This window comes from Dromaius novaehollandiae, chromosome 4, assembly GCF_036370855.1.
Source record: "Dromaius novaehollandiae isolate bDroNov1 chromosome 4, bDroNov1.hap1, whole genome shotgun sequence".
NCBI lineage: Eukaryota > Metazoa > Chordata > Aves > Casuariiformes > Dromaiidae > Dromaius > Dromaius novaehollandiae.
The window spans coordinates 78,263,945-78,288,960 of NC_088101.1; the positions used below are offsets into that span (position 1 = coordinate 78,263,945).

Sequence of the window (25,016 nt, forward strand, 5' to 3'; positions counted from 1 at the left end):
ACAGACCCCGGATCATTAATGCGCCACCTCACCCCGGACCATGCTTCTGCCTCAGCTTCCTAGTCCAGGACTGCTCTTCTCTGGTCTTGGACTTCAGCTTCTCCAACTTTGTTATCTGGTTCAGATTTCAGAAGGGGGAAGAGATAAATGTGCAAACGCAATCTGGAATCCAACCCGAAATGAGAACATCTTCCTGTAATTGCTACATTTCACCCCACAGCAGCGCCAAATCTGACTGCAGATCAGAATTTAGCTCTGATGGATCTGATATTTCCAGTGGTATCAGAAGCCGACTGAGAGCTTAACATAAGCAGCAAGGACTGACCCATCACAACAGCCCCTATGTTTGTACAGGCCATTCCAATCAAATCACACCAGTTCCACCACAGGTTATCAGGGGCAGTGGAGATGGGAATTAGAAGACGTCTTGCACTGGATTGCGTTCAGTGGAGAACCAACACATGCAGCAAGGCAGAAGAGCATTTTCTAAATAGCCTCATAGTAGGGGAGGCCAGCTCTGTCATTCAGAAGCACCTTAACAAAAAAAAAAAGAAAAAAAATCAAAATAATGATAATAATTTGGGATCAACCAACAGTTCAGAAATGCACAGGTTGCCAAAGCTCATCACAAAAAAATCTGTTAAATAAAATCAGGCATGATTTTTTCCATCAGCTGCAAATTTTTCCCATTATTGCCTACGGCAGTACAGAGGGGCTGGAATTTAACACTGAGGAGCAAGATGCCTTGAACACTAAAGCTGCAGAAAAAAAGTTATTCTCAGAGCTCCCCCTTGCACCGTTTTAGCCTATGTGTGAGCTTCAGGCACCTGCTCTTCACCTCGAGTATGCTCACTACGAAGGAGCTGCTATAGCTGATCATCACTTGCAGATGAAAGCAGCATGTTGCACTAGCTCCCCCATATTCTTTGGTCAGAGAACACAGCCCTACAGAAAACATCCATTTTGAAAGACTTCAAAATAGGTAATCTTCCACATTGGAAAGTAAAACCGTCCATTTCCAAGCATTGCCAGAACTAAGACCAACTGGGTAGGGACAAGGAAAATGCAATTAGAAGATGCAGAAAGGCATCAGTCTACTGCAAGAAAGATGAATAGAAGACGTACACACTTAATGAGTTTTATTAGCAGCAACATAATTCAAAATTATACATTTACATAGCAGCTGTTCAGGTCCATCATAAAACATTTGTTTTAAGACCAACTGAACAAATAACAAGTAGACCTCTGATGCAGTGCATTTGCGTATGGATATGATCCTGGTTAACATGCTCTAGAAAATGCTTACACACATATAAATGGCCAGCCTGAATATTTTTTCTTCTCCGCAAAGTGGAGAACTTCACAAAACACTTGGGAGGGGGGAGAAGAGAGAGAGAGGGAGGGAGAGAAAGGGGGAAGAGAAAGACAGACCAACAAGAAAAGAACTTTAGGGCAAGGGCATTTTTTATTTTGTTTGGCAAAGAATTAAAACAGTGTAACATTCACACCCCCACACGCCTAGTCCTCTCCTCAGCACTCCTCATCCTCCTCTCCAGCACGATGGTTCGTACGTTGAGGTGTACGTGACAACGGAAACACAAGCAAAGCCAACAACTAAACAGCAGCAGATACCTCAACACACCACAGGCCTCCAAAGCAAACCGTCTGTCACTGGTTTCCAGTTTTCCCCCATTCATGAGCCCACTTCTGCATTCGCCCTAACCCCCATTTCTCCAGTAGGGCTGCAACCTCCAATCTTGTAACTACGCCTCTAAGCACCAGGCAGTATCTCCCCCCTTGCCTGTACACATGAACTGACCAAAAGAACTAAAAGCTTTTTTATATTAAGGATTTCCCACCACCACCACACAAACACAATCAATATAGTGTGATTAAAAGAAAGAGTACTTCCGATTCATCAAATTAATAGTTTTATTTCCACCTGTTAAAAGAACTGTTTGCCTACCGGTAGAGTCCAACATAGATGTGACATACAGACATGAATACAATTAAATACAGGAAAAATTGAACTATATACAACAAGACATACATTTACATTATGAAAAAATTTTATATTATCTATCAGTTCTTGCCAATGTCATCTGTTATACTGAAACATCACTGGAACTCAAATATATTGTTTTTGTTTTTTTCTAAAAAAGTATAATGTAACATTAGCATTTTTCCTTGTGGTACTGAGAGCTTAAAATTTGTTTTGAGATGCACAAAATTTGTGGCACTTCACAGGGTACACAAAGCTAAAAGTTTTTTTTTCCTTGAATATTTTATAGTTTGTGATATCTAAAACATTTATTGAGACACAAACTATAAAGTGATATTTACATGGAGGGAACTGTGCAAAGTCATTTCAGGCTACAGCTAGTACACTGTGAAAGATGTACAAACATGTTACCCAACCTCATCTCTAGACGTAATCCCTTAAATCTCGTCTTCCCTATCATTCAGTAGCCTCCTCAGTAAAACTGGCCATAAGTTTGGGGGCTTTTTTCCTTTTTTAAGCTGGTGGGAGAAAGTGTGTTTCTGTGGTCCTTAAGTATCTAGACAGTTTGATGTTTGGCTGCTTCTCTTCATGCAGTTGATGTTTTAAGAAATCTTTAGCACCATGTTTTATCATTTTATTTGCTTTTTGGGATACAAATCACAGCCTGTGTTGTCACTGTACTATCTTAAGATTGCTCTGTTCATTTTGCCTGTAGTTTATATTACCAAAGGGAAGCACACAGTTACTAAACATTTATATCTGTTTAATAGTTACAGTATTGCCAGAATGCAGAGCTTGCATTTTCCCGATAACACTACTAAATCCAAGCTATCCAGAACCAGGGTGGAGAAGGTATTGCATTTCTTCGGCTGGCCTTTATGGAACAAAGCTCTTTATGTATTACTACATCCAGTAACACCCCTATGGATACTAATAGGAAATTTTACTCTTGGGTTGCAATCTTCAATCAAGAAGTTGAGAGAGCTAATGAGGAGGCTTTAATTAAAGGCTTCCTACAGATCCCTAGGACAGGTTAGCAAAGATGCATCAGATACCAGCAATGTTAACCAAAGGCATCCTACAATTGTGTTGTACCAGAGCAAGAAAAGGCTTCTAATGGCTTTCATAATCAACCAACTTTCAGAAGTGGCTGACAGTTCAATTTTGGACTGTTTCCCAGACTGAATTTCAACATTCACAAACGCTGCTACTGCATATGTGGATCATAAAATACTGATTTTAATCATCTCACCTACATTTAATTATTATAATCCTGTTTGTATCAGCCCATCTGGGACTCCCCATCAGCTTGGAGATTTGTGCTGTAACAGGTTTAAAGCAGACATTTATAACTTGCCCTGGGAAAAAAAAATAACAACTGGTAATGGTGCATAACCCTGCCTTGTTTTAGCAGCAAAATCCTCACCTAGGATATGTATCTGACTTTTTTTAATTAAAGATGCACACTTTAACTCCCAGGGCAAAGGGAGATTAAACTTTTCTTTCAAAAAGCTTCTACGTCAACATTACTATCAAATCTCATTTAAAGCCTCAGTTTTATAAATTTATAGTAATACAATTATTTAATTATTAATCCTATACACCAGGCTAAAACCAGTCAGGTGTCAGTATAGCAACTGAAGAGAACAGTGAAGTGAACATACTGAACTTTAAGCATTACGCTGGGTACACTTGATATAGTTAAAAAAAAATCTGTCTACGTAGTTTGGTATTCAGCTGACAAAAGCAAAGCATACAATTTGCTTATTCATCACTAGCAAGCCTAGAGAAGACTATTTTCTCCTTAGTTATAAGGAGAGAGAGCTACAGAACAATAGTAAACCCAAGAGAACATTTCATCATGTTAGAAAATAAACTCAGTATTGTGATTCAAATAAGGGATTCTTGGCAGTTAAAACATTCAAAGAAATATTCTCACATTGTACATGTTGTAATTTGGCTATGTACTTTAGATCTCACGGAGTTCATAGACATCTACATGTTCAAGCCTTCTGCTTAAAAAACCTGATTGCTGGTTAACAGCAGGTTATTTTATTGCATTACCCTGGTTGTCAATTTAATATTGATTTATGATTAAATGTTCAATTGTTACAGAACTTATACTATTTGGGCAAAGATGGTTTAGCAGAAAGCAATATAGTAATGAGCGTAGCATAGGATAAAAATGGAAGTGTAATGAAATGGCAAAGTGTTCATCTGTATTTTGAAAGGTAAATATTCCATATCTGTATGTGATGGTGGGAGTAATTTAAAGCGTAAGAAATAACAAATTATTCAGACCCCTCTTATTCAAGCATTAAAAAAGTAGAAGGAAATGGATTAGCTGCTTCATTTCTGATATAGGCTGCTGGTCTAGTTTATAGACAGTCATAAATTTAACATTATAACCAGTGACATAACAAGAAGCAGCTTGGACCATAAAAAAAGCTGTTTATATATATACAAGTTATTCTCAAAAAAAATCAGTTTTATTACATTTGGATGCGTGTACAACCTGCTGCTCCTTAAATCTTCAGAGCACTGAAAACATGACATATTCCCCAAAAATCCAGTTGAGTCTGTCCTGAGAAATATAAGTACTCATATATAAATTGGATGATATTGTCTGTGAGTGAGTTTTTTCCTACAGGTTGGGCAGGAGTTGGCATTCCTAAGGGAATCACGGAGGCACTGACTACAGAAGACATGGCCGCATTTCGTTGACACAATAAGTCGCCCACTTTGCACAATCTGGAAGACAAGAAATCATAACAGGTATTTGGAATGAGGAATTTAGCTGGTCTATTGCTACCAGGCAGATAGTATTTGGACTATCTGTAATCATACATTATTGTTGTAACAAGGAACCCAAAGATCTTTCGGTGCCCTCTTGGAAAGTGTTTTCCATCACTGTACACTACCAAGAAGTGACCGAGTTACAAACCACTTAAAGCCAAGGCCTGACCTTAAGGCCAGCTGTCCGTACTTTCCCACATAACCTAACACAAGCCCACAGTGCACCCCCTCCCACAAACGAGCAGGGATGACAACACGCGGATCCTTACCTCTGAGTAGCCATCCATACAAATCGGACAACTAACGGTACCAGAAGGCCTTGTGGTAGAGAGGACAAAAAGAAAGAATGTACATGTATTAATTCTGCAGTGCGCTAAGCATTACTGACATACAGAATGTAATGTAATCATTGGATTCCATAGAATAGACATGACATAGTTAATTTGAAAATCCCTATTTACCTTTAACTCTGTTTGTTACATTTAATAGGCAGTTAGGGTCTCCCTCACCTGAGGGAAACAACCCTTTAGTTTTCATTCAACTATTACATTAAAGGGAAGACAGGAAGAAGATGCAGTTCATCACCCTGCTCTATCATTAAAAGTAACAGCAGTCTCTAGCACTGTATGTATAGCAGTAATCATTTTCAACAGATTACAAGTGATTTTTGCAACAAGAACAGCTTTAGAAAATATCCATTCTTAAAGAGGTGGACAGAAATTAAGACACCCCAAATTCTAGTTTAGCAGCATCCCAGTCTAATAAGACACAAACCAAGAACTCCTTCCTTATAAAAATGCACACTTATAAGAAGCATATTTTGCAGACAGTTTGGCCGTTTATGTACTGAAAGCATTTTAGTGTCTCTCAAGCGATAGTGAACGATTCATTAGATAATGTTTTCATGCAGACCAGAACAAAGGGTTTTTTTTTTTTTTTAAGAATGAGTTTTCTTGTAGAAAAACCAATTACATTTAGAGTTTTAAGTTTTAGCTCAGTGATCAAACACAAGCTTGAAGAAATCAAAATTTCTGCTTTACACTGGAAATTAGACTTTAGAAAGTCTAATACATAACAATTTTTCCAATATTTGTATCTTCACTAATTTACCCTTGCCCAATAAGTTTTTTTGATATATTCAGAATACTGAGCATACTGAGAATAAAATTCAGCAGAGCTCCCCAACAAAGCTAAGCTACAAATAAATGACTTCCATACTGTAGCTCTCAACTGTAAGTTTAACCAATTCATATCCAAAACTAGACTACGAGTTCTGCACAGTCCTGCCAGTTCCATCCCTGCACATAGCAGCATGTTTAGAGTCCGGGGGACAAGGCCCTCAAGATGCCTTTATCTTGGGAAAACTGTGACTAGTCTAGTCTTAGAGATTACCCTGTGCGGGTCAGGCAAGAACACACTTGCATGACGAAGCTTTCAAAAACTAATTCCCAGCTCAGTGAAGAAAAGACAGTCTGTAGCTGTTACCAGGCTGAGTCACAGACATACCCTCCTGCCTTCAGCCTCCAGGACAGCTGTACTGCATGTACTAGGCACTAACAGACAGAGCTATTCCACGTAAGGGAACACATCATACTGTAAGTGCTAAATAGTATTCTGTATCAGAAAGAATAAGAGCTTCCTGCCACTTTTATTTACAGATAATCCCTATTTTAAACGATCATTGCAAGCTGCTTTCATAGGCCCTTACCATGAACACCTGTGCCCCTCCTGCTGGCCTAGGCTTTATCATGTTATCTCCCATGCTAAGCAACACCTTGTCATTTATTAATAAGAGTAAAAAGCATGAGATAGCCCTCATCCCTTAATTTTAAGTCAAACAATGAGTACTACTGAAGTCTACCTACCTTCACATACATAATTAACTTTAATTTCCCCATTTTTACTACTGAAATTCTTTATGCAGCAGCTATAGTACCAGCTCAATGATTAATTACAGTTGGTGATAACCTCTGCATGCACAAGTGTAAATTTATCCTGTAGTCTAACACTGCACTCTGTTGCAATCAGTACTTTTTTTTGTCAGTGTTAAACGCTACAGCACTGAGTTGTTCTAGCCTTAGCTAAACAGAACAGGAGGCCTTTCAACAGAAGCTTGAGATTGATATAACAAGACATTGAATCCTTACATCAACTAAACAATGTGATTTACTTATCTATATACTTCAAGACAAAAAGTAAGAAATACAGAAGTCCATCAACTGAATGCACTAAGTATTAGAATGCTACAGGCACTTTAGGAGCCTTAAGTAAGTTCTTAAACCAGTTCTTAAAGAACTGACCTACAAAATTTCCATATCCAAGTTCTTCCCTATATTGCCTTTCGGTAATCCAAAAGTCTTGAAGCACACTAAAAAGATAAGAAGATGATCAGTGTATGGAGCTGCTTCAAGATTACTGATACATTCACAACATGTGCACAAGTGCTCTGTTAGAAATATTCTACCGGTGTACTTTAACATGCCTTCCTGTATTTTATAAAAAGTAAGTTACTGATAGAGATTCTAGACAATACAAGAATACATGTTACAAGAGCTCATCACTGCTTGCATAAATGTCTGATTATTTATCACAATATATGTTTTAACTCAAAAGATTGCTGTGCCAAGCAACACCAGAGTTGAAGGTAACTGAAAGAAAGAAAACCTGTGACAGCAAGTAAACGACTGTTTAAGTAAAACACCTAGAAGTAGCAGAAACCAAGGTACCGTAAAGCAGAACAGCTTAGCCCACGTACAGCTTCACTGTTACCCTGGGAATGTTTACACTGCAGTCTTTGTCAATGCCATACATCACTTGAAATTCAAAACAAAACCCACGAGTGCTCTTCAGCTTGAAAGTTATCCAGCACATCTCTTCTGCCAAGTTCTCATCCTCTACACCCTGATATCCAGGGCAGGCAGATCAGTTGCATCATAAATGGCATTTACTAGGCTAGGATCCAGCACCTTATGCTGTGAGGTCAGATGGGAATGCCTGATTCAAAGTTATATAATTGTCAGTGAGATGAGAATAGCTGTCCCCACTCACTGTCAGCAGTAAGCTGACTGCCACAGTTGACTAAATTTTGAGTCTGTTATCAAGCCATTTAGGGAATTCTTTAGAAAATACATTTCTTGGCAAATTAAAATAGATTTCTTCTTCTGTTTCTATTAACCATTGTACTTCAATTTCAGTTTGCTTTCACCTATTTTACTGCCAGCAACAATCATTTAATAGTAACACAGTCTGGACAGGGTGGTCTAAGCATACAGCAGTGCTGTCAGTGAGCTAGGCAAAAAGACTACATCATTAAAATCTGTATCTTTTTAAACACTTTAAAGATGTTTATACCACTGCTCTGGTGTTCTTTGCCTTCCCTGGTCACACATACACCTCATTTCATTAGTCTAATATATGGTGTCTTTCTTAACATCATGGAGCGCTTCTACAGCAGGAATTTACTGTTTCTCTTCAGAATATGGTCTTTACTATGCAGGTAGCTGTCCAGACAGTGAGATCTCCATCTCATGTGCAAATGTACAAGAGCTCCATGACACAGGCAAAACAAAAGTCATAACAGCACTATTACCTCCACAGTCAGTCTACAAATATACCTTGGGAAGCACTGTTACTGCTCAGTGAAAAAAGCAGTTAATTGACATGATGTGTACAAAAGTAGTAAATAAATAATAGTATTTACTGCAATTTGCCAGGATGCAGCCTGCTGTTCTCACATACCAAGCCTCACCTAGACAAATGAAAATACTTGCATATTTAACAGCACTGCTAGGCCTTCATGTGAAAAGTAAATGCAATACATTATGAACTATGGCCTGTGACTAATATTTCTTCCCTGTCACACTCCCAGATTCATCTTGAAGGCTGTATGTGAAATTGTGTCCTTCAGCTTTTTATTGCAAAAATGAGAAGAGTATGATTTTGTCAGTACTTGGAATGTGATGCTGTGCATATTGAAAGGTAGAACTAACTAAAATAAGTTATGATTTCAAAGATAAACCAGATTACATATAGGACTAATTTATATTGTTATAAAGAATACATACTTTGAACTTGCAGTTTCATCCTCCAGTGGTCCTAATTCTCGAGACACTTTATTTGTTACATACACATCATTATCTCTTGGTTCATCTTCATCATCACTGCTCAGTACACAGCTGTCAGACTGCCGCTGGCTTCTTAGTCTGAGATTTCTCCTTTGTCGTTGATTCTCTGTAATTTAATTTTGGCAAGTTAGAGATATTATGAGAAGCAGCCCTGGAAACATCCTTGAAATGAATTATTAGAAATAGTCCATAACTGTTCACATTTTAAATGGACTAAGCCATATTCAAGCCATATGGATTATGAGCAAGCTTAAACAAACTAGTTTCCTAAATATTAAAACTGAACATTTCCAGATATTGTGAACGTTCAGTTACATATTGACTTAAAACTTTGACTTCTTTATTATTATTCATTTGCCCTATTCACCCTACAAACAGCTGAAATGGAATCTCAAAGACTATGAGACAAGTTTGCATATAGCTACACCTATGTAGCAACCATCTATTCACTAGCTGTCAATAGATCTCCACTACAAAGCAAAGCTACCCCATTCTTATGCTTTGTTGAGGAATTACAACAACTGCTAATGAATTCAAAAACACCCCCACAAAAACTGAAGTGTTTTTTGTTTTTTTAAAGAAAAAAACACCTTTGATTTACTGAAGTTAAGTTTCCAAGTAGCACAGCAAGGTAGCACAGAAATGAAAGTGCAAAAGCAGACAGAGAGCACTTTGTTCAAAACTGCATATTGCATGAGATTAGAAGGGGGTGCCATCCCCAAGAGTTACATAAACTGCTGAGGGCAGAAATACAATTTCCAGCAGTGAGTTGCTGCTCCCAGGGATTATTCACTACATGCACACAACCCTCCCCACCCCCCAATACCTTATTCTGATAGCAAAATTTAAAATAAATAGTTCTCATGATGAAAGCTTGAGGTGATAAAGTTATGAAAGACAGACTTAACTCTAAAAATTTAAATTATGCAGTTGCTATTTTTGGCTTCTCACTGCTCTATCAAGTTATGAGGCCAAAATGTTCCATTCTTTGTGTCTAGCTTAAACTGAATCCCCTCACTCAAAAGCAATTTCAACAAAATGAGCCTTTTTAAAAACAGTATCTGGAAGAGTATAAAAACACTTAGAGCTGTCTCCTTAAAAAATTTTCACCATTTTCCTCCTGAAGGAAGTTAACATAACTTGAAAATGGAGTTTATATTGCCCAAGATAACAGCAGATAAAGAATGTAAACATTTTTAGTTGCCTGGTCTGTAATATACAAAGGTTGAAAAACTTCTGTTTGCTTTATAACTATTAGAAATTACATAAAAGAACAGTTTCTTTGCAACTCCAGTGTTCCTGTAACAATAATCAAGCACTGATCAATTAGTACTATAGAAACAGCTACAGAATTACAGTTCCTTCCTGCATAGGCATTCAGCTACTACTTTTACTGCCCCCCCCCCTTTTTTTTTTTTTTTTTTTTTAACTTGCTACTGTCTCATTCAGAGCCCAGAATGGGTTATGTCCTCTAAGTAAACAACTAACAAACAATACATTAGCACATCTCAGATCTTTTAATCAGAACAAGGCCTGAAGAGTGTAAAGGATTCATTTCTTTATGCCTATTCTATAACTATTATAACATCTAAAGTAGAAAAAAAATCCACATTTGTTAAATACTTGTCAGCACTAGATTTGAAAGTGTTAGACTAGACAATGAAAGTGAATGCTGTGACCTTCATCCTCTTTCCACTTTAGTTCCTTCACTGCAATATAGGCTAATAAAGCCTTTCAACATTTTCTTATTCAAAGCACACATTCCATTGCTAAAAGTGCTAATTAGTATCACTATCAACTTGGAGCTTGCAGAACTTCTGTATTTGGAAAATAAGAAAAGTATTTTGAGCAGCTTTTATAGATTTTATTTCAGATAGTTCCTATCAGAGCTTGTATAAAGTACGTAAAACAGATACATAAAACATAAAAATGGATCCAGTTTTGGATCCATTTTTCTATCATACTGGCCAGATACTTTAACATCATCCTTTCTCTTCTGCTAAATCCAGTTTCAAAGCATGATGTTCAAGTTTGTTGGGAAAAAAAAGTTTAAAAGATACTGGTCAACAGAACATTGGCTAGCTTACCTTATAAGAAGTATTGTAAAAAAAAAATTAAAGTTTAAAACAATTCCATTATCAGTTGTAAAGTGTCAACTCACCTTCAACAATCTTGCATTAATATATATGGGAAGGGAGAGAAAAGAAAAACAAAATTAGATTTTGGTGTGCACCCCAAGCGTTATACACAGACACCAGATAAGCTACCTCCATTTCATTCCTTCGCAGCAGCATAAGCAGAATATAAGCAGAACCAGAAGACAACCAGTTATTTTCAGAGCAACAGCTTATTTACTACTTCTACCACTCTTCATCAAAACAACATAGTGATACCTTATGATTCCTAGCTTGTGTCATTATTAATTGATATCATCTTAAACATCCCCCACCCCACAATATCAATACCCTAATCTGATTTAGACTAGAGGAGATTCTTTCCCTCTCTCTCTGCCAAACTGGCAAGCTTGGGTGTCATGCCAATAAACACTTCCTATTAGGTTAACAACTGTTGAAGAAAATAAGAGCTCTACTACTATATTCAGTGGAACTAGACTTGGGACAATGCAGATTCCATGCACAGTTTGAGGCCTTTCCTTTACAAAGCCTCAGGTACAGTTCCAGCATGAGATATTCCCATGCTATTCCTGCTTTTTGTTTCTGGTTCTGCATGGCAGAAGTAGCATCCTAACACTGAAGTTATAAATGGCAACGTGGACCAGATCAAATACTGATCTAGCTTTAAAAAGCAGTAACAAAGAAATGGGGTGGGTTTTTTTGTTTGTTTGTTTTGTTGGGTTTGGGGGTTTTTTTTGAGAACTTACTGGAGCAGAAAACTGAACTAGTTTCTAACACAATCAACTAAGTTGCACTTGGCACTGCTGTGATAGGAATACCTTAGACTGGCATTCCAGCTGAACACCTCATATTTGTTAAGTCAAAGACTTATCTCTTTTCTTCTTCACTTTTTATTTAAATCATTGGCCTATATCTTTGACATATAATATTTCAACTTTAAATGACATTCACTTATGTTATGTTATTCATGACTGGGATATATTCTCCTCAAGTTCTGGAGCAACATGCTATTTTAGATCTCTCTCTCACTATCTGCAAGTGATATTAATAGATGTATTCATAGGTCCATTTAGAGTTCAACATTAACTCTATCTACAGTATTAGTAAGCACCCAGTTTTAATCCTTTCAGTCGGGCTACTTATTTAGATGCCAGAAAACAGACTCACAGGCTGAGCTTTTGAAACTCAGACCTTGGTCAACTATGACCCAAAGCCACATCTTGCAAGCATTGAGCCTGTAAGTTTTATTCTTACTTTTACATTCAATATATCCATTTACTTTTACTATACAGATCTTCAAACATAGGTCAAATATACGTTTCCACAGAACTCCTCAATGCCTTAGTATTCCGTCTTCCAGATTCCTCAAGCTTAGTAATTATCAGTATGATTCTTCATAAACTTTCATGAATGAGCCATGACAAGCATACCAGACTTCCTCTGATCCTTACACTAGGAGCAATAAAGAGGGTACCTAGTTATTAGCATAAGCAATGAGTAAACTGAAGAGTATGGGCATTCTACTCTAAATAGCTACACTGTTCAAAACCCCAAAAAGCAGTATCAGAATGTGGCCATTGTACAGTTCAGGTACCTTCAACATTTAGTTAACAAGAGGCCTATATCCTAAAAGAACGTTAGTTACAAGGCATTTATCATCATGTCAGCACAGTGAAAAGACAAGTCATCACCTCTAGTCTAAATTCTTGTATAAAGTCATTTTTCAAGAAAAGTACAGGTGCAAATCTGCAACACTCTGGGAAAACAGGAAAAGTATGTTGCTGTGCCTGAGAACAGTCTCTTAAGTTGCATTTCCAGAGAGCTTCTGTGTTGACCTATAACACATGGCTTTCATGCACTGACAAGTCAAATTTGAACCCGGAATATTTAATGTGGCTTTAAGGATAAATTCTACCAGGGACCACAATACAGAGCTAATTTGACTACTCTATTTAGATAAGCGTGCCGATCACTACTTACCACAACAGAATCACTGTGAGTTAGATCAACTACTACAGGATCAGAAGATTCACATGTGAGATCTACTACTTCTTCACCAGCTTAAAAACACAACATTAGAATCAAGATCAGAGTCTGCAGAGGAGTAAAATGACCTATCACTGTATAATAGGTTGAGGTACGATTCAACCCATGCCCTATTCCTCTTCAGTATTATATCCAGCACTAAGTTCTTTCCTCAACAGAGGAACTGCAGCTAATCTCCTCACATACTTCTGTTATATGTCAATAGCCTGTGGGAGGTACACCAAAACAGAGTACTCGTCTAATTTTCAGAATGTGTATCATAATAAAATATGCATCATATTGGACATAGTTTTCTAGTGCTTTGCTGTAAACATTCCCATCTTGTGTCTTTTCCAACCTTTAACAGCCAAATGCACACCAAAAAGTGCAAAAGCCTTTTGACTATCTGGAGACCAACAATTACTTTAAATCTCTCTTAAGATTTCAGCAGACAGTTTAAATATCTAGAAGGTTAAGGAGGCTTCTAAAATTCTGATACTTTTTGTAAAAACATTTACCTAGGGCCTCTCCTTTGAGAGGCAGAGCATGACTAATGACAACCTTTTAATTATCTCCTTAAAACCTGGGAGTTCCCTTAGTTTGCCATTATCTGTAATGGCAGCTGCAGTAACTCCCAACTCATCAGGCTAGACATTCGGCTGCTGGGCAGCACTCACATCATCTGTCACTAGTGGTGAATGCATTACACCTCAGTAACAAAGTTAAACAGTTCTCAGTAGGCTTGCTGTTTATACAGTCCACACTAGACACTTGTAAAAATAAGTAGGTTTCCCTTCTTCCCGTTTAAAGGGCTTTGAAACTGGTACAAACACAAGTTAAGTGGGACCCCAACACTCCAGAAGCAAGTTATTTTCTTCCCAGATCAAAAAGAAAGCTTACCACTTTCTTCAAGTTCTATTGGCTCTGCTTCTGAAGCCATTTCTGTGGTAGAAGCTATCAGCCTGTTTCGCTTCTGAGTTTGCCTAGAATTAACTGCTCCTCCACGGCGCTTTCTTTGAGTCTAAGAGAGAAGAAAGCCTTAGAATTTTCTTTAGAAGTAACATTAACATAGACCTTATTTTTGCAGCACTAAGGAAAGAAGCAGACAAAACACACAAAACACTTCACTAAGGCTGTCTCATGCATATAATGGTGGTATGGATCTTTCCTACTCATCGCATGAAGGAAAAGACATCACCACAGATCTCTTAACAAATGGATAACAAAGGAGAAACATTTTGTGATGGGTTTGCAAATGAGAAGACTAGCTCAAAAGTATCAAGTGGTTGGCTGGAAGCTAACATCTGATAATCAGTCTGAACTAAAGTTTTTGCCCACATTTTAAGTACTTTTGAGAAATTGCTAGCACCCAGAGAGATCAAAAATTTTAAGCAGCACAAAACATGAAGTTACATGAACTCCAACTATGCTTGTGCTACAGTATTTACTACAAATTCTTAAAGAAAAAGACTTATAGAAATACCATAAAACCACACATTTCAAGAATCAGTTTTGCATTGATTAGTAAAATACTTACTGTACTCATGGTGTTTCTTGATCTAAAACTACAGAAAAAATAAGAGGTACAAATACCATAAAATTAACTGCAAGGAAGCTATAAGTTTCAATTCCTTATATTTCTTTAGGTAGTACACTTAAAAAGTCCAGATTTCTCTGTATCTTAGAATGATGTTCTTCCAAACCTATAAGAAAAGAATAGAGAAGATTACCTATCTGTAATTCTTGTTCTCTTAAATACACCCACTCTTATGGATTCCCACTCCTGAGTAACTAGTTTCTGTCCAAAGCTAGATGGGAAGTCCCAGAGGTTAGTAGTTTAGCCTCAGCCACCTACAGACAGGTCTGAAGCCTCAGTCATTCTTCTCCATTTCCTAAACCAAACATCAGAATAAGCCAGTTTAATTGTAAACAAGAAAAATACCAAGCAGTCCCAATTAAGTTTCATATGGGAAAACGACTGATCGACCCTCTTCAGGAGATGTTCCTGTGTGGGCAGAAATAACTGGGGATTATCATAAGCAGCCATCTCCAGAGAACAAAAATTACAGATAAGCAGTTCTCTTTTCTCCAGCCCATCTCCAGATTCCAACACACGAGAGCTAAACAGCTGAAAAGGAATCTAAAGCAAGTGGAGCATGGAAATTTCAGTTTAGAAATACAGACGGATCAACAAGTTCCCACCGAGGAAAAGAATACGACTTTACAGCAACTATTCTGTAGTAACTGACAGTGTCCATGCCCCTATGCACCAGATTAATGACTGCTTCTATGTGCGCTTTTCATCTCTTCCCCTTCAGCAATGAGCTGAGTAGCTGACATGGTACCGAAGTTCACACCTTAAGCTTACGGTACAATTGTGTGTCCAGCAGGAGTAGCAGCTAGGAAAGTGCAGAAGGAGGTGGAACCCCCCCGCCCCCCCAAATTAAACTCAATCTATAAGACAAAACATTGAATTGGTACAAAGGAAATACTTCTTTAATAGAAGAAATGGTTATAAAGCCTAAAAACCAAGCCAGTAAGACAACTTGCTTTTTAGTGCCTAAAATAATAAACAAAAGCCTTAATACACAATTAAGTGTCCAATCACCAATGCTTACAGACAGTAAGTTTTGCTACAAATCTTAACAGTCTTGAAAAATCACCTTCTGACACACATCTTTCCCTCACCCGAGGTCTGAAGCCATCTAGGATCTCCTGCCCTGGTTTCACAGATCTGACTGCACAGAAGCCCTGGTAGCTTTAAAACTAGTTAAGTAACATAATCAAAAGATGAACCTTATCAGAAGAGACCTATTCCACTGCTGTCAAACAAAACAAGAAGAAAAGCAGAAATTCACCTACTCCAGAAGCACTGACCTTGGTCTACCTTCCTGGGCTGTAGCTGTGCCAAATTGCATCTATCTTCGTGACCCAGCAATGTGCCCTCGCAGCAAGGAAGGCCAACAGCATCCCAGGCTGCGTTAGGACGCGCATTGCCAGTAGATCAACGGAGGTGATCCTTCCCCTCCACTCAGCACTGGTGAAACATCTGGAGTGCTGGGTCCAGTGCTGGGCTCCCCAGTACAAAACAGATGTGGACATCCTGGAGTGAGTCCAGCAAAGGGCCATTAAAACGACCAAGGGACTGGAGCATCTGACACACGAGGAGAGGCTGAGAGAGCTGGGTCTGTTCAGCCTGGAGAAGAGAAGGCTCAGGAGTATCTTATCAATATGTATAAACATCTGGTGGGGGTAAAAAAGAAGAGGGAGCCAGACTTTTCTCAGCAGCATCCAGCGACAGGATAAGAGGTAATGGGCACAAGTTGAAAGACAGAAAGTGTTATTTAATTCAACAAAAAGTATAGTTCTTAGAGATACAGTTTATATGGATGTCACTATACTTAACAAATAAGCAGGACTGTCCTCTGCATCACAAGGAAAAACAACTATGTCAAACAAGGACTGGAGAATTGTTTTCTCACATTTGATCTTGACCTATGCTGTGAAGTTCAGTAGCCTGCTTTAAAAAGAGGGTAGAATCAGGAAGATGTTATTTGAGCTGTGGTAAAGCAAACCTCAATGAATAACTAGGAAGAGATATATACATTATTTTATAACACAGGATAATCTACTGCTTTTGTGACAAAGCAGCTTGACTATGCAAGTCATCCATAGTCCTTGACAACCTAGGAGGTTTAGTTCACTGTTGTAGGAGGTTTAGTTCACTGTTGTAGTCTCAGTTCTGGATGTACAACAGGTCCAAATTCCTAGACACTGTATAACCCCCTTGTCTTTAAGTATACCATGTTGTTTTTAAAGGCCATAACCATAGCTGTCCCAGAAAGAGAATGCCACAAGGTCAGTGTCAAAGTCAGTCTCAGGTTATGGCTCCAAAAAGGCTTTGGCCAGGTTATGGCTCCAAAGACAAAACAGAATAATGTCAGATTTCCTGAGCTGATAGTTTCCAGGTAACTAATCTTCTCTAAACAAGAGTGCCAGGGACATCAGGCAAAACATAACAAGAGCATAATGAATGCACAGATGTATGAGCTAACAGCATAAGACGAATCCATAAAGAAGCATATTGTCTTGCTAAATTCAAGGAAAAGCATGTCTGAGCACTGCTGAGTTTATCTGTCTCCTCCAAACTTTACCTTTTGTACTGGTCAGAAATTAATTCCCCTCTTAAGAATTAGATGAGCCCAAGAGGACTTGCATGAATGTTAGATGTGAACTAACTGCATAACCTAGTCAGTTTAAAAGTCATCCAGCTAAAGCTTGGATGATCTTTGAAAGTTCCTCATCATACAACCTCAGGGGGTTGGGATTCTCTGCTCCCACCTCTGCCTTTTTTTTGGGGGGGAGGGGGGGAAGGGGGAGGAGGGAGGCACTATGTCAGCAGAAGGAGCAGAACTCATTATGAGACTGTTAAGAAACACTGAGACCATACAGTGGGATGGAATGACATTGGTCGCTAATTATAACCTTGAGTTAAAGCAAGCCTCACTGATTTTTTCTTTTAATCTTTTCCTGTGTTTCTTAATGGGTCTCAGAGTAAGTGATTTAACACTGAATTGTGAAATTATTAAAACAAAAGAGGCCTGAAGAATATTTACAGTAAATTTGGTACTTTTACTAAGCCAAAAGATAAAAGTGCATCCACGCACAGTTTTAAGCTACATAGTGTGCACTCATTTTTCCTCCCACTTTTTCATTTTTAAACTGGCACAGAATTCCAAAAATGCTAAAATGAAAGGCAACATTTTTTTTTTTTTTTAGCTAGACCACCCATTATGTGCCAGATCTATGTGAAAGTTTAACAGGTTCAGCATTAAAAATTTTTCTAGGAAAAGTACTGTTAATCTGAGCTCCTTGGCAGTTTCTGGTCATGGTGGATCCAATTTTGAGATTGCTATACATCAGAAACCCCCATAAATATGAACTTAATCAGTGCTAGTATTCTTAAGATTTTCACTACATAGGGCAGAAAGTGCTTTTAAGATCTGTACTTCTGTATGAAGTTACTCATGAGTTCTTCTAGGAAGTGAGAGCAGATAGCTTAAGGTACTCACCTACAATGTGCAAGACTAAGGCTCAGAGTTTGCAGCATATCAGAGAGAGCAGGGTATCGACCTTCAGTCTCCTGCTTCCTCAGGAAAACATTTACGTATGCAGACCCTTTCCTTTTCTTAGCATTCTATACCCAGGCACAAGTTACACGTGCTTCTTTACACCCTTCACTCTACTGCTCTTAAGATCTAGATTTCATTTCACCTGTGAAGAAAACAAAGCTTTTCTGTCAGCCACACCAAAATTCTTGGGAAGATCCTATTTTACTGACTTGGCTGAATTTTTGGAACAGGGAACAAGAAGTCTTTAAGCAAGACCATGTCTAGCTTTGCCCTCAAAACAACCCTGCAAAACAAACCAGAGACACAGCTCTGTGACCATGCTTCCTAGGTGCTACAAGAGTTCCTCTCTCCATGGGACTGTTATCTATAGGTTTGGCACCAGGGTTTCATGGAGGCAAGGGGAAGAGGCAGGTGAAGCGAGGAGGGCATGCAGGAACACAATGGAAGAAGGAAGAAAAAATGCTGTAGATGTACTACATCTGCTTTTTCAAACTCTAGTGTCTCCAATTCTGCCTGGGCTAGGTCACTAGCCTCAAAGAAAACATACCATCTGCATCTAACAGCTACAACTGAAACCAAAAGTAACTTAGGCAAAGTGGTTTTCCCCACACAGCAGAAAGACAAGCAAAACTGAGCAATATCAGCTACGTTAAGGAGTTAATATTAAACTTGTACAGAATCTAATAGTATATTTCATCTAGAAAATTGAGAGGCTTTTTCCTTGATTCTCCTCAGGTATGGAATTGGAAAAAAATAACTTTCACCTCATTAAAAAAAGTGGGTAACGTTAGGCAGTACGCACATCTGATATCATGAAGAACTAAACTTTAAACACGCTTCCTTTAATATTATCTTTTAAAACAATCTGATACACGGATGCATCCACCCTGCTGAAAGATCGCAAAACATTCACTAGACAAAGCTTCGGCATAAAATGCCCAGGCAGGTGTCACAAGACTCAGCGCATTTTGGATTTAACGCTGAACACAACCCAGTGCAGTGGTATGCTGATAAGGCATCTTTAAAAAGGTTAAAAATACCGGGGGTGGGGGTGGAGGGGAGGAGAATAAAAGCACACATGAGCTGACTTTGGAGGCAAAACATTACACAGATTCTCTCTGTCCATAAGTGGCCTAAGCACCAAAAAAGAGTCATCACAGGAAAAAACACCACCACCACACTTAAATTGGAAAATTATCATGAAAAAGAAAACCAAAGTGATACACAACAGAAGAGCTATCACTCTAAGACCACCTTACCAATGTTAAATATTCACACACCTTTTTACCAAGATACTCCAAAACAGATTATTTATAGGATTACTGCTGGATGCCCAGAAGATCTAACTTCGGACCTCAAAGGCAGCAGAGCACAGAGCTGCTTCTGCAGCTCGGGTGGCAGAGAGCAGCACCAATATATTTATGTGCCTTATTATTTGTTTTTCAGAATCTTCCAACATTGGCAGTAAGCTTTCTTTATATTAGTTGTTACAGCACTTAATACAGATAGCATGTGAGAGGCACAAATACTCCTGTGCTCTTCCACATGCTAAAGGCGCACATCTTAGCCTCTTTGGGAGCTCCTTCCAAAGAAGAAAGAGTTAAGAATGGATATCCACAGAGAAGCTCCAAAATTGTAAAATGGCCTTAAAAGTCATCATAGGCTTGCACTGATACTGATGAACCTGCCAAATCAGAAGAATTAAACTCAAAGAAAGTCAAACTGCTAGAATTTATTAAAATTATGGAAGGAATCTTATGATCCAGAAACTTTTTTTCTGATGAGAACAAACAAACCTTTTCTGTGGTGCTACAGATTTCCACATATGTTCTTAGCTTACTAGGAAAATTTCACCAAAAATTAGTGCTCCAACTTGTGAGAATGGATAGGAAAAATAAAGCAAAACTTGCTTGCTTTAAAATACTGCAGATCAAATTAGTAGCGTTCAGAACAGAGATAAACAAAGCAGTCCCAAATTTCACATATTTAGAGACATACTCATCAATAAAAATGCTTCAAAGATTCTCAAAACTCCAGGACCACTCATTTTAATAATATTTTTTATATAGTTCTGAATAGTCCAAATTCAGTAATAAGGTCTATATGGTCCTCCTCCCGCAGTGACTATAAAACTCAGCACCAACATTCTCAAAACTGGATACTAGAAATAGTTATTGCGCACACACACACAAAAAAAGCAAATAACTCCCCTTGAAGCTGTTAGTAGCTCATCCATTACACTTGCAGCCAGATGCATTCAGACATCAACTCAAATATCCTAGAATTGGGATTATTAAATTTTAAGTTAAAAAAAGACACTGAGTTTTAAGTGCGAAAACTTAGCAGATCAACTTGACAAGCCAATAAATGCTACTAACTTCTATAGGATTTTTTATTGCATCACTGGGGGATGATACCTACCAAGGGAAAGCCACTCCCCTTCCTCTCATGCACAGAGCTCTCCACAGACAGTTATTGTTCCTGTCATTTAACCCTCCCAAGGGCTTAATGACTGTTAGGTCCTTATAGCAACAAAGTTCAAGGTTTATTCTAGCTAACTTGCAGGCATTTTAAAGGCTATATCCACTAGTCTTTCTCTTGACAGGTAGCTACTTGAGAAAAAGTACACACAAACTTATCTACATTAAGAATGTTTCCGCTAGCAGTGAAAGAATATTGATTCTCCTATTCGTGATTTAAGTCTTTAATGCCCCAAGTTAATATTTTGATCAAATTGAATTTGACCAAATTTACCACGTTAAAATTCAGTTTTTATGATTTCAACTCACTAAACATACATTTAAAGCTTTTCCTATACCACTCCGAAAACAGTCTTGGGCTCCCACACGCTTCAGTTTGAAGCCAATCAGCTTAAGCAAGAAGTAGGCATTTTTACCATGTCTAACTAACATAGACGAGACTTGACCTTATGAGCATCCTAAACATTAGGAATGCTCTAAAGGAAACATCTAAATAAAGCAACCATTTCAGACTAAATGTTTGGTCTGTACAACGCACAGGTAACAAAAACAATATACACCGCATTAGCCAAGAAAACACGACACGCGATGCCTTTAACATTTTGCTTCTCACTTCCACTTTTAAGATGTGTCACTGCACTTGCTTACTCTTTTGGTTCTGTTTTTCCTGTATTACATCTAGAAAAGATTTTCTGTGATCAAGAGAGGCACGCGCCTATCACAAAGTGTTAGCATTAAGTCGCTGTATGCCAGGAAAAATAATCTGCCATTTTACTCATCCAAAACTTTCTTATCACATGTGTCTCCTCTACCATTAAAGATGTTCTGCCTTTTTTTTTTTTTTGAGATGCGTTACACCAACGTTAGTAAAAACAGAAGCCAAGTCTATTACGTTTTATCCAAATTAGGTCAAGCAGTCCCATACTACAAAACCTCGGTGACAGGCACTATAAAAAGACTAAAAATGAGATACACAACCTACTACTCATGACCTGCTCTAAGCTGTCGGCTACGTCCACAGATAAATAGGACATATGCTTACAGGCAGCCTAACAAAAACAAACAAAAGCCACCCGCAGAACAAAACACACCCACAGCTTTCAGGCGGCCAGATGTCCTATTTCAGGAAGGCTGGAAATGGTGAAGACGGGCCGGGAGACGCTGGAGGAAGAGCTCATTGCTCTTAGGTGCAGCTGCTCGTCCCAGATTGGGGGGGGGGGGGGGGCACGGCTTACAGCCCGGAGCCCCAAAATAGGAGGGGAGAAGGGAAAAGTAGCTGAGCCCTTTCAGGCGCTGGAGCGAAGGGGGAGACGGGGCGAGAGCTGAGGGAGAACCGCCGCCCCCGCGGTAACACAAGATGGGAGCAGCCGAACGGCTCCCCGAGCCGCCCCCGTCCCCCACCAGCCGCAGGCCCCGGCTGTCAGCGGCAGGAGGGGGGGCCCGCCGCGGGGGGGCAGGGGAGGCCGGGGCCGGGCCGCGGGCAGGACCCGGAGCCCCTCGGAGCGGGGCAGGGCGGGGGGGGACCCCAAACCCAACCCAGGCGAAGGGGGGGGGAACGACCGGGACAGCGCGGGCGGAGGCAGACAGGCCGCGGGCAGCGCCGCCGCCGCAGGGCCCAGGCCGCCCCCCGCCACCCCCTCGCTACCCCCGCTGCCTTCAGCGCCGGCCCGCCCCTCCCCCGCGGCAGCCGGGCCGGGCCGGGCCGGGCCGGGCGCGGCCCCGCACCCCCAGCGCCGCTCCCCGCCGCCTCCGCCCCTCACCTGCGGCCCGCGGCGCCTCAGCAGGGCGGGGCGGGCCCGGGGGCGCCGGTGCCGCTCCCGGCCGCCGCTCCCACCCCCCACAGCGGAGCCCCCGGCCTGCGGCACTCACCCTCGGCGCCCGGCTCGGCAACTGCGTAGCGCAGCGCCCGCCCCCGCCCTCCTGCCATTGGCGAGACCGCAACCCTGCGGCTCTCCGAGTGGGCGGCCTCCCACGTCAATCAAGCAGTCTCGGGGCGAGCGGCCCCGCCCCTCATCCGGCCCCGGGGTGTTCTGGGAGTTGTAGTTTCGGGCGCGGCCGGGGAGTCGGCGCCGGCCCGCGACCCCTCGCAGCGGGGCTCCCCAGGGCGGTGGTAGGGCCTGGGCCACCCACCTCACCCCCCGCCCCGAAGGCCTCCGGGGCTGCTGTCGGCTGCGGCGGCTGCTCCGCGGAAGCTTCTCCCAGCCGCCGGGGTGTGCGCGGCTCGGAAGGGAAGGGGTCAGGGCAGGTGCTTCTCCATCTGCCAGGACATTCACGTCGTACCGGGTTTCGCTGCGGTTGGGGTGTCCGGGGGGCAGGAATTTGGGGTTTTCCCCCCAAAGTGGCAGTTGTCCAGGCGCGTTCCCGAACGGGCTGGCAGGAATTCGTCAGAACCATGAACTGGGGCGAGGGCCACCTGTTGCCTTAGACACAATCAGTCCCCGCCTTCCACGCAACTCGCTGTAATGCTCGTAATGGCATTTCTGAGCCTCCGCCTCCCTCTCGGGAGGGTTTTTTCCCCAAACACGAGGGTCGTCTGGCCTCTCACCGATTTAAGCGGCCCCCTACCCGGCTGCGCGTCAGCCTCATGGCACTGCACGGCGGCTCCTCATGACCTCTCCAACGCTCCTTCACATTTGCAGCGATTGCATGAGATTTTAAAGGCGTCTGGCCATTTAGACAGTATTAAGAAGCCTCACGTTCGTGTGAGTGATTCTGGAAAGTGCAGCTCGTGGCGTTACCGGGGTTTCCTACCGATTCTGTTACTAACACAGGTGAAACCTCTGATCACACAGGTGAAACCTCTGATTTCATAAATGTGTTTTGGTTGTTTATTTAAGAGTCAGCCTTCTTCACTTACCCTGGTCATCTTCGAGACAAACGTGGTAACGAACCTGTAAATGAATGAATCACACGGATCATTCACGTACCTGTGTTTCTGCAGAGCGTGATGAGCATACAGGCGTTGCTGATTCTCAGTTATCCCTCTGTGGATTAACTAGGCTGTGGATTATCTGTGCCGCAGATGCTAGCTGAGGCGGCACAGGGTCAATGCAGCGGTACTGCTTCAAAGCGAAGTTGGCTCCAATAGCAGTACAGCGATTTTTGTAACAAAGCTAACAACTCCTGCTAGTGCTCTGTGTTGGACAGCGTCTGCTGGCCCAACATCAAGTTATCCAAGTTTCTCACGAGGAATGTGGTATCTTTGATTTTACTCTGCGTATTCTGTTGCAAGACCTCCTATCACTGTAAAACCAATAAACTATATAAAAAAGTAATAAATTGATGTTTTCCCCAAAAGACTCATTGTTTTACATTCCTTGAAACATTGGTTATGAAAATGACTTTGTGCATTAGGTCCTAAAATAGCAAGAATAAGGCTATTTGTGACTTCTGATGGTAAAAGTTCCACAGCTGAATTATTAATATTGCTCTGTTCCTCAGTTGTTTCATTTTGAAAGCAGGGGAAAACATGGAGAAGGAAATAGTTACGAGTCAGTCTGATTGCAGTTCATTAAGAATTTTGAAGACTGGGCTCAATAACCCAGAGGAAGAAGTATGCAGTGTGGTAAGTTTTTGAAATTTTTAAATTTGAAAACCCTTCCCAAATACAGCTGTCTATCTATCTGCCCGATGATGACTCTTTCTTTTCTAAACTCTCAAAATGCATAGTATAACAAAAAGTTTGAGAGGTACTAGTCAGCTGTAAATCATCCTAGACCATGACTGTTAGTCCTGTTATTTGCTAGCTTCTGGAAAACTGAGGCATTACAGTTCAGACTTGGCTCTGTCATTGGGGAATACAACACAACGCAGTCCTGAACAAACACAAAGGAAGATAAACACTCTACAACCAAGTGCTCGTCATTTTAAGCTATTCCAACCCTCTACGAGATATAGCGTCATAGTTCTATCTTCTCTGTAGTTCTACGGCTATCGCTTCTTCTTCCCACTCTCCTGGGATCCCTAACTCTTCCTTTTGAGCTACTGCATGAGTCCCACATTGCTTTCCTGGACTACTGTAGCATTTACAATGAAAGAAAAATACAGCACATTTTGTCAGCATTGCAGATAGCGGAAGTGATCTTCACAGCTAGATGGCAACAGAAGAATTCCATTAGATTTCCTTTGGCAAAAAGTGGGAAATATAATGTTGTGAGAGCATTAAAAGCAGCTGCCTGACTCTAATGTCAGCGAAAGTCTCCTTCAATTTAAATATTTGCAATAGCCATAATTAAACACTTAGTAACTGGCACAAATTTAAAATAGAAATATATTGCATAGTCTTACTGCTGTGCAGATTTTAATTCAGATTTATATCATCC

The 25,016-nt window shown here is 40.4% G+C and overlaps 1 protein-coding gene across 6 annotated transcripts; it reads right to left on the reverse strand.

Annotated features, from left to right (window-relative positions):
* Window positions 1–1,914: 1,914 nt before the first annotated feature.
* On the reverse strand, window positions 1,915–22,669 carry RNF4 (ring finger protein 4). 6 transcript variants are annotated; one of them, XM_064511515.1, is made up of 9 exons: window positions 22,564–22,598; window positions 15,960–16,278; window positions 14,620–14,785; window positions 13,983–14,103; window positions 13,038–13,117; window positions 11,084–11,093; window positions 8,863–9,028; window positions 5,068–5,116; window positions 1,915–4,753 (listed from the first exon to the last, which is right to left on the reverse strand). In XM_064511515.1, exons 3-9 carry the CDS (start codon window positions 14,626–14,628, stop codon window positions 4,604–4,606), a joined length of 585 nt encoding a protein of 194 aa, XP_064367585.1. In that variant the 5' UTR covers window positions 14,629–14,785; window positions 15,960–16,278; window positions 22,564–22,598; the 3' UTR covers window positions 1,915–4,603. The 6 variants fall into 6 exon arrangements, with proteins under 6 accessions (XP_064367585.1, XP_025968480.1, XP_064367584.1 ...); XM_026112695.2 differs by lacking the exon at window positions 15,960–16,278 and having other exon boundaries at window positions 22,564–22,669; XM_064511514.1 differs by lacking the exon at window positions 15,960–16,278 and having other exon boundaries at window positions 22,455–22,573.
* Window positions 22,670–25,016: the final 2,347 nt, after the last annotated feature.